Here is a 10,935-nt window from a genome sequence, read left to right on the forward strand (position 1 = left end):
TGAACTGTTAAAGATATTAGTTTCCAATTGTTTATTATGTAAAAGTGTGAAGTTCATTTAGAGCTAACCTTAGACTCTTTAGCTCATATATTATACACCAGGCTAATATCAAAGATGTGTAACCACTAGGACTTTACCCCGAGGACGTAGGCCATTATGCCACACCATGTAACTCTCATCTTCTCCCTCCCTTGCTTCCACATCACAAAATTGTTCCCTTGAATTTTATTCTTTAATTTTAACATGGGCAAACACAACCACCATTTCTCTTTAAACTTTATAAGAAGAAAAAAGAAAGGGAAGAGTGACATTTTATCAATTTTGGAGAAGTGCCACTCAAAGAAGAAATAGCATCTTCAACCGTTTCCTTCCACATTACAGAGGGAACAGTACCATGATCAAACCAATACCAAACAAGTTTTCCAGTCCCTTCCAATACCACCATCAAATTGGAAGAAACATGCTCTTCCTAATTTCTAGCCCTTACAGTGTTAACATTGTTTGCCATTTTTCATAGAATTCAACCATGCCATGATGCCATTGTTAAGAGTGTGACTGTTACAAAAAAGAAGTATTTAAACTCAGTAGTCACCAAGTGGAAACACAACTTGCCAAGTTGTTCTCTTTCTCTATCTTGAAGTATTCTCACCATAATTAAATAATGGAACGTGCCCATTTCTGTGCTAAGTGGGTTTGTTCTCTCCCTTTCTTGTGACACTCAAGCTTTTCTCTTGTGAGTATTTTCTTTTTGTTTTTTTAACTTTCATATTCAATTCTCTTTCCTTTCCAGTCTTTCTGGCACTGCTTTATATTAATGTATCTTCTCTTCTTTTTAGAAAGGGTGGTAGTTTGGTTTGCTGCACTGCTCTGCCTATGATACCTTTCTAATGTTCTCTCTTCAAATTTGAGGTCAGAACCTATTCCTTGCGAACTTTTGCAACCGCCTGAATTTTCACTTTTTCTTGCACTAAGCATTGATGGGCAAGTCATATGTTTAAGTTCGCCAACACTTTTTTCCTGCTGCTTTAGTAAGATAGATTTGGTTTTTTGTATCTTCGTGTACCTGTCGCTTTCAGGTTTAAAGTAGTGCAAACAGACCACTAGATTATCTACTTTTTCCATTGTTCCTGTATTTCAGAACTTGGAATGGATAATTCTTTTTCTTCTTCAAGACTTCCTGTCTATGCTTTACTTGCCTTGGACAAGGATGCTAAGTTGACATTCTTTCTATCTTAATTTAAATGGCTTACAATGCAGATATGGGTTATATTCAGCATGTTTTGGTAGTTAATTTGTTTGGGTAATTCCCTTGTTCATTTTCATTCAACATGCCTATTCTGTTTCATGTATGAGGGTCGGGTGAGGTTCATCATTTATAGTATTACCATGAATCTGGTTTTGTGTGTGTCAATTTTTGTTGTGTGTATCAGAGCACTCTCAGAAGGGGCTTTAAGACCTGATATCGTGCAAGTTGGAGCTGTTTTCACGTTTAACACTATTAATGGGAAGGTAGCAAGGATTGCCATGAAGGCTGCTGAGGATGATGTAAATTCTGATCCAAGCATTCTTGGTGGAAGTAAATTGTCTATACTTACACATGATTCCAACTTCAATGAATTTCTTGGCATCATGGGGGGTAAACTTCTCTCTCTTCTTTTTTCGTGAATTCTTTCTTGCATGTTATTGAAGGAAAAATTCTGGTTTTGCATGAGATGCAAAACCCGCAGCGGAAGCAACGAACTAGGGTCTATTTCATTCATAATTGATAACGTGTACTATGTAAATTTCAGAATTTAAGAACAAGATAGCGTACCTTGGTGTGGAGAAATTCAAAACAAAAATTAGAAGCACTTGGGAACACTTTTAATCTTCACTCCAATTCCACTTTACGCCCAAGATGTGTGGTCTCTCAATCAGTTTTTCAAAGGGAAAATAAAAGTGTGTCTCACACTCTCTCACACACCGTTTCTTTTTCTTTTCTAAACTCTTTTTATAAAAATTCTGTATGTTTCTCCCTTTATAACTAACTGATTATCTAATTGGGTTGGCCTATTGGGCCTTTCCAATTGGGCTTTAGTGTGTGGCTTAGAGTGGGACCAAAAGGGACCAATAAGACACTAGCTCCAATGGGCCTTGGGCTTTTCTGTCAACTCTTGACAAGTCCAAAGTTACCATTAATTATATTTAATACCACTATATAAATATAATTGCACTCTAGGCCTTATTAATAAATTATATCCCAAGACTTTATTATACACGTAACCCCTTCATAAAATATTCGTAGTAACACAAAATCATAAACGTAGACTGCCACTTTGTAAATTACTACATCTTATCCTTGAGTACCCAGTTTAATTCTTTAAAGTTATTCATTATATATTTATGAAATCTAATTTCATAAATATATACTTTAGTAATTTCTTACTAAAGTGGTTAGGCCTAACTCTCTGAATAACTGAAAACATTAAACTTATCTCAAGGGAATATTTTATATCTCCATCAAGAGACTATGAATTCCATCTTGAGAATATATGTTCCATCAACACTAAATGTGGCTGCCCAACATACTGAGGTTTTGACCGTTATTTCAGATCTCACTCCTGATATATCAAAGCAACCTACACTTCATGATCAGGTCCATTATTCTCTCAGAATTAAGAGTTCATGCAAATAGAAGTCGTGAGATTTATTATTCATTTGACAGTCGTTAGAAGAATAATAAATCTCACAGCGGTCCTGTTCAATATGTTTTAACTCTTAAAACATATCAACATATCAACTAGAAGCTTCCACTTCCATGATCAAGACAAATCATCTTAGTTGACACGTTATAGTCTTCGCAGATGAAAAGCCCAATTTCATCACCGACTACGAACTATTAATTCTGAGTTTACAAAGAACTTGTGATTTACATCTTCTGTGACTTTTCACATAAATCACATACAATGCATCTCATGGACTATATGATAATGTCCCATATTCACGTAACCACTATTTTAGATAATAATAAAATAACTTTATCAAATACAATATTAAGTCATACATCATGTCATACATAATGTCATACATAGCATCATACAATAGGATTTAAGGGCACAAATCCTAACAGTTATTTCTTATAACTAGAAGTTTTGGTTGGATGATAATATTTATAATTCATAGTTCTTCATTGTTCACAGCATTGAAGTTCCTGGAGACTGATACAGTAGCTATAATTGGTCCACAGACCGCTGTAATGGCCCATGTACTCTCACATGTTGCAAATGAATTCCATGTTCCATTGTTGTCATTTACAGCACTAGACCCCACCCTATCTCCTCTGCAATTCCCTTACTTTGTTCAAACAGCACCCAATGATCAATTCCAGATGACTGCAATCGCAGATATGATTAGTTATTTTGGTTGGGGAATGATTGTTGCAGTTTTTAGTGATGATGATCAAAGCCGAAATGGTATTACTGCTTTAGCCGATCAACTTGCAGAAAGACACTGCAAAATTTCTTATAAGGCAGTGCTTCCTCCTGACCCTACTGCAAAGCCAAGTGAGGTTAAGGATCAATTAGTAAGGATTCAAATGATGGAAGCTCGAGTAATTGTTGTACATACCTTTGACAGGGCAGGTATTTTGGTTTTTGATGAGGCTCAGAAACTTGGGATGATGGAGAGTGGCTATGTTTGGATAGCTACCACTTGGCTATCTACCATCTTAGATTCTGCTCCATCTTCAAAAACTGCAAACTCTACCATAGGAGTTCTGACTCTTCGTCCACACACACCTGATTCAGAAAGGAAAAGGGCTTTTATGGCAAGGTGGAACAAGCTGAGTAATGGCTCTATTGGGCTGAACCCTTATGGTCTGTATGCCTATGATACTGTATGGATGATTGCTCATGCAGTAAATTTGTTTCTTGATCAGGGAGGTAACATTTCGTTCTCCAACAATACACGCCTAAGTCGCATGAGGGGAGGAGCTCTGAATCTTGGTGCATTGAGCATTTTTGATGGGGGGAATCAATTGCTTAACAACATATTGCAGATCAATATGACAGGTTTGACAGGACCTATTCGATTTTATCGGGACAGATCCCCTTTACATCCTTCATATGATATCCTTAATGTATATGAAACTGGTTATAGGCAGATTGGTTATTGGTCTAATTATTCTGGCCTATCTGTTGTGATCCCGGAGACACTTTATACCAAACCACCAAACCGTTCAAGTTCAAGCCAGATTTTAGACACTGTGGTTTGGCCTGGTGGAACAACAAAGAAGCCTCGTGGCTGGGTTTTTCCAGAAAATGGAAGGCAATTGCGAGTTGGAGTTCCAAACCGAGTCAGTTACCAGGAGTTAGTCTCACGAGTAAATGGTACTGATAAAGTCCAAGGATATTGCATAGATGTGTTCCTTGCTGCCATAAACTTGATTCCTTATGCAGTTCCATATAGGTTCATTCCATTTGGAGATGGTCATAAGAATCCAAGCTACTACGAGCTTGTAAATATGGTCTCATTAAATGTAAGTATAATTTAATAAATAAAAAGAAACTTCAGTTTTTCAAACAAAAATTTGAAAATATTGCTCCAACTGATGCTGTGACTTTGTTTTGTAGGTTTTTGATGCTGCTGTAGGTGATATTGCAATTGTCACAAACAGAACAAAGCTTGTGGATTTCACTCAGCCATATATAGAGTCAGGACTAGTTGTTGTAGCTCCTGTCAGGAAGTTAAATTCAAGTGCTTGGGAATTCTTGAAACCGTTTACTCCATTGATGTGGGGTGTCATAGCAGCTTTTTTTCTAACTGTAGGCATCGTTGTTTGGATTCTTGAACATAGAATAAATGATGAATTCCAGGGGCCTCTTAGGAAACAAATAGTCACAATTTTATGGTAGGTAATTGGTATGTTGAACATATAACCTGTAGATTTTAATGTACATATATTAACATGTGACTTTCAAAATTGGGGGTAAAGCTCACTACTGACCACCTTTCCCAGATTTCTAGAAGCGAAAACTTTGTATACTGGTTACCACCTTTTATATCAACATGTGAATTTCATGTTTTTATGAATGTTTTTATGAGACACTCAAAGCATACAATACCATTGTGATTTTAGTGTACATGGGTGTTAAACATATTAGCCATAGATTTTAGTGTGTCACAGTGTGCACCTGGTATGTTTACATTTTAGCCAACTATCTCTCTCAAACTCCTAAGAGTGTGGGAATTTTCTACATGAGAGTACCATGTTTTGTATGCGTTTGGCTCTAAATTAAAAAATCAGTTTGTTTTATTATTCAGTTTATTTTTGCTACTATTTATGTGCCTCGCTGCACTTTTTAGTAATATTCATAGGTCCCATTGTACTATTTCAACTAATTTTTTTCTTTATCTACAATACATTCAGCAAATGTTTTTCAATTTCAGCAAAATAAGCTGATTCCAAATAAACCATTTATATTAAGATTTGTCTTTCATGTTTTTATATATATGTTTATCAGGTAATCAGACATAACATTGTGATTCAACACAACAACAATGTAGCTAAATATTGATCCTTTTTAAGTTCGATCTTACAATTCATCCAGTAATAATCAAGCAAATTTTTTGTATAATTTTCTGTTTGACTTGTAACTTTCCCATTGTTCTTTCTGTAACTGCTCATCTGCCTTTATTTACTTTATCTGCAGGTTTAGCTTGTCTACTATGTTTTTTGCACATAGTAAGTCTTTCCATTTTGACAGTCTACATTGTAATTTTCCTGGATTACAGCAGTTCCTTAACCAATGGTGTCAACTCTAAAATTCTTCAAATTTTCAGGAGAAAATACAATGAGCACACTTGGTCGCATTGTGCTTCTCATATGGCTCTTTGTAGTTCTTGTAATCAACTCGAGCTACATTGCGAGCCTGACATCTATGCTCACAGTGCAACAGCTTTCCTCCCCCATCACAGGCATTGATACCTTGGTGACTAGCAATAAACCTATAGGATTCCAAGTAGGATCTTTTGCTGAAAACTATTTGTCAGAGGAACTTAACATCCCAAAATCTAGACTTGTTGCTCTTGGCTCACCAGAAGAATATGCAGTTGCACTTGAGAGAGGAACTGTTGCTGCTGTGGTTGATGAACGGCTATATATAGAGCTCTTCTTGTCAGACAACTGCAAGTTCTCAATTAGAGGTCAAGAGTTCACCAAAAGTGGGTGGGGATTTGTGAGTAGCTCTCATCATGTAGTTAGTTAATTTACTTTCATTTCTACACATGTTAATAAAGTTGGGAATTTTTTTTTTTTTCAAAATTACTTGGCCTTGAATAGAAACCTATCTGAAAACTTCAGCTGGATTCTGAATGCTTGCATCTTGATTTTGCAAAGTCAGTTCACATAAGTGAATTGAAAAGAAAACATTATACTAACAAATAATAGGATAAAAAACACTAGCCTAAAGACTCTTTTTTTCTTTTCTTTTTTTTTAATTGAAAAAAAAAACGATAATATTTTTAAGTTGTAATCATAGGTCCACAAGTAAGTATAGTTTTAGTATAAAATGTGTGTCCTAATTTTATAAAAAAATTTCTATAAAAGAAAATTTATGGAATTTGATTTTTTTCAATTTTACTTTTTAACCTTTTTGTTTAGCTTTTGGGAATGTGGTCTTTATTTAGCTGTGTTGTGTGGGGCTGTTAGTGGAAAAGATTTTGATAAACAATTTTAAATTTCTCAAATTGATACTTATATACTTAATTTTTTATTATGAAATTACTTTTGATCAAATAATAAGATTATTTAAAGAAAAAAAAAGAGAAAAGAAAATTTGACACTAAAAAGTTATATTCCGATTATATATATAAACTATATTGCGCCATGATGTTCGAACTATATATATAAAATCTTGTGTAAGTGGTGGAGCTAACAATTTACTTTCAGGAGAAAATTAAAATGAAGAAGAAAATCAAACAACAACAACAACAACAATAATAATAATAATTTGAGTCTTATAAAATGTGGTCGTGAAAATTGTATACCTCCTCCTTGTGCCATGTGTACAATAAAAGAGCTCTTTTTTTTTTTTTTTTGACAAAGAAAAGAGCTCTTATTACAATACAAAACACAAATACCTCAAACCTATTAAGCTAAATTTACCCTAAATGAAAGTCGTCTATTACCAAAGTTCCAGCTAAAAGTTTACTATTTTGAAAGATATTAAATTTCATCATTATTTTATTCATCTGCCATAATTTTTAGTTTTGATTTTTTTTATTTATAAAAATGATCTTACCCGAAAGGCTTCTACATGTAACTTAAGGTAATTATTATTTTATTATTATTTAAATTCACTGATATTCTTTTCTATATTTACATATGAAGTTTACTTAATCCGTACATCACATGATAATACTGTAAGTGTTAACAAAATTAGAACAACATAAAATCGAGAAACAAATCAAAATAAAGTAATAATAATTTTTTTTGCCATCCCTACCCTTGAAACCCCTCTCCGTCCTCCATTGCCTAAGATCCAATAGAAAATATGACCTTTTGGGCTTAATAAATGGGTAACCAACCTGAAGTAGTTGAGATCTAGCTATTAATGTGTCTAATTTCATTACCTTAGGGTTTATGTTGGAAGTCAAGAAAGAACAGTGACTTTTAGATGAACTAGCATGTATCCTCGTCTCCACACACACACACATAATTAAGAGAGCTTTCCTGCCTAATAAGGTATAGACTATACAAATTCATAATATTAGGTGGAATAAAAAAAAAAACTAGAATTGAGTCTTTTTATATTTTCTAAATTTAGATGCATGAGTTTACATTAAATATAATTAGCACAAAATTGGAGTATTATTGGAAGAAGAATTGGTATGAAATTGGAGTGCATTGAAAATTTAAAAACACTTATAGTTCAATTAAAATGACACTTGGAACAAAATTAGAGCACAATTAGAATCTAATTTGTATTTTTAATTGAGTTTCTACTTTAATATATATTAATATATGAGTATAAACCAAAAAGAAAAAAAATACTATATAGTTTCACGTAATTTATTACACTAAGAGAAGGTATCATGATTTAGAAAATGAGTGAGACCCATTGTAAGTGCACAATTGTATCCGGACCCAAAAACAAGTGTTGAGTTCAGGCCCAATAAGCCTTATACAGTAAAGTTTGTAGAGTATGAATTTGAAATCTAGGTTTGAGATGTTGGAAATTTGATTAACAGGCTAGAGTGCCACTATTTATGCAAATGATAAACGAATATGACAAAGAGACCTCCTTGGACGTAAGCCAAGGACGAGTTGTATAAATATTCTCTTTCTATGCCAAAGTTTACAATCCTTAGTTCCTATTTTTCTCAGCAGAAGGTGTAGATCCCCCTCTCTTTCCTCTCTCTTCTCCTTATATACTTCTTTTTCTTCACTGGTTTATCCACGTGTCGTATAAATCTTTCTCTTGGATACTTGTCCTATACACTGCTTTCTCGAAGTCTTCAAACAATAGCAGGGAGGCTGAATTCTACTGTTCATAGGTTACTTCTCCATTAATGCGGCTAGGGAGGTAGATGCAGGGTCTTTAATGTGGAGGTAGCAGCCTTTTTCTTAGATATTTCTCTCACATCCTTGCTTTTAAAGGGTGCTTGGATCACCCTCTAACCCATTAGTTTTTCCAGAATTCTGCCTCTAACCCGTTTAGCAAGTCCCAGGGTCATTGCTGAGCCTGTCCGAGGAGACATTCCTCATCGGACAACTCCTCGGACCTTTACAGTGCAGATTGACTTGCGGGCCTAGAGGCCCTAATAAAAAAAAATTAGTACTAGCCAATCAGGCCCAAAACCCAAATGTTTATTCAAGAGTTTTTACCCTCCACACCCATTATTATGTGAGAAGAGGAAGTAAATCACTATTTTACTCTTGGAGTATTATATAATTACTTGTCATGCTTCTTTTTAAGAGAAGTTAATAAATTATCACTCTTATAAGAAAATATGATATGGAGTTAAGATTTTTAGAGGTCAAAATATGAAATAATTTTTTTTGACCATTTAAGAATATAAAATATACTAAAATTCAAAACTCAATTAATACATGAAATTAAATTGGTATACGTTTAATATTAACAAAATATAAACAAAAAAAAGAAAAAAAATATTTATCAATACATTTCAACTCAATCATCTAAGACCTATCAAAATAGAACTTGAAATTATTTTAAATATTGAAATTTATCTATGATTGATTTTGTACTAAAATTTGTAGCAATTTTCTTTTTAATACATAAAATTTAAGAGTTCAAATAAAATTATCTTCTATTTTGTTGTGAAACTAGTTTTGACAATATTTATAGCTGAAAACTTTCATTATGTAACTATAATTGAAATTGTAAAATCATGAATACAATATAAGTATAACCACTTTACAGACAAGTTGGGAGGCTATTGCTTTTTTTGATCTTCATTAGATGGAGTTTGCTAAAAAACCTAATGAAGATCCCCTGAAAACCATAGAGAATTCTAATCTGGCTCATTAAATTGACAATTTATTATTCTTGTAATCAAGAATCATAAGATATTTACATTAAAATAAAGAAGCATACACGTTATTGTCTTAATCACAAATACAATCATTTAAGGGGGAACAGTATGAGAGAGTCAAAATATATGGGATTTGCAAACTCTCAAATTTTATAAATTTTTATATATTATTAAAATATTAAACTTTCGAGGGAGACATGGATCCCTTAATCTTCAGGTAATTCTATCCATGATTTGTGTGTGTTTGTGTGTGTGTGGGGAGATAGGTGAATCGTGCGAGAGTTTTTTTTTTTTTTTGAGAATGTAGTGGGAGAGTGAAAGATGAGAAACATTAGATAAAGTACTACATTTCCTCAGTGTAGTTTTGGTAGAAACATTCCAAACAGAGCACAGAAACCCTTTTTTTTTTTTTGCCCAACGAACTCTATCTTTGCTTTAGGTTTTTCCTGACACGTTGAAGCCATTATTAAACTGATCGTATATGTCCTGATGTCCATGGAAATTTTCTCAGTATTCCTGTCTTCATTATTTTTGACAGTCATCAAATGCTTTTATTACATTTTTTTAGGTCAATTGCTTATTTGCTTTTCATTCTATATATTTATGTTGTTTTTTTTAAGGCATTGCCAAGGGACTCTCCTTTAGCCACTGACATGTCTACCGCCATACTTGCTCTATCTGAGAATGGTGAGCTTCAGAATATCCATGACAAGTGGCTATCGAGAAAAGCTTGTGGTTCCCAAGTCACTGGGCTTGCATCAGATCAGCTTCAGTTACAAAGCTTCCGGGGACTATTTCTCATCCGTGGGATTGCATGCTTTCTTGCTCTCCTACTATACTTTTGCTTGATGATACGCCAGTTTAGGCAGCGTTTTCCTGAAGAACCTAATGCTTCTATGAATGGCAATTCACGTTTTACACGCCTCCAGACATTCTTGTCATTTGCAGATAAGAAAGAAGATTCAAGAAAGAGAATGTCAAAAAGAAAACGTAGGGATATGTTATCAAATGATAATGGCAAGAGGATCTTTAATATTTAAACAATCACTCGTTACCATGGTTTTTGTGAAATTCGCATAGCTGTGCGTGTGAAGATGTTTAGCTTTCAACTAATTGATGGTCACCCGACTCACACAAATATATATATATATATATATATATATATATATATATATATATATATATATATATATATATATATATATATGTGTGTGTGTGTGTGTGTGTGATATTATTTGTAATAATTCAGGAGATCTCACATCCAAGAAAAAATTATATATAACTCAGAGACTGTTCCTGTTAACATATATGTATATATTAAAAGTTAAACTTTAGAAAAAATTCAAATAAATTTTAAATTGTATTTTCAATTTTGCGTCACGTATTTTAGTTAATTTT

At 33.5% G+C, this 10,935-nt stretch overlaps 1 protein-coding gene across 1 annotated transcript; it reads left to right on the forward strand.

The window, feature by feature from the left end:
* Nucleotides 1-1,386: 1,386 nt before the first annotated feature.
* LOC142622287 (glutamate receptor 3.2-like) lies at nt 1,387-10,577 on the forward strand. The gene is made up of 6 exons (XM_075795733.1): nt 1,387-1,636; nt 3,180-4,516; nt 4,611-4,888; nt 5,691-5,722; nt 5,821-6,215; nt 10,158-10,577. The coding sequence occupies exons 1-6, from the start codon at nt 1,387-1,389 to the stop codon at nt 10,575-10,577; spliced, it is 2,712 nt and encodes a 903-aa protein (XP_075651848.1).
* The last annotated feature ends 358 nt before the right edge of the window (nt 10,578-10,935 follow it).

The sequence above is a fragment of the Castanea sativa genome, chromosome 1 (assembly GCF_040712315.1).
Source record: "Castanea sativa cultivar Marrone di Chiusa Pesio chromosome 1, ASM4071231v1".
Taxonomy (NCBI): Eukaryota; Viridiplantae; Streptophyta; class Magnoliopsida; order Fagales; family Fagaceae; genus Castanea; species Castanea sativa.

Excerpts from the sequence above, each read along its gene's own strand:
- LOC142622287 (XM_075795733.1), top strand. The coding sequence starts at position 1,387 with ATGAATCTGGTTTTGTGTGTGTCAATTTTTGTTGTGTGTATCAGAGCA. Across the intron at positions 5,723-5,820 it reads TACTATGTTTTTTGCACATA|GAGAAAATACAATGAGCACA; the intron begins GTAAGTCTTTCC and ends TCAAATTTTCAG. Across the intron at positions 6,216-10,157 it reads CCAAAAGTGGGTGGGGATTT|GCATTGCCAAGGGACTCTCC; the intron begins GTGAGTAGCTCT and ends GTTTTTTTTAAG.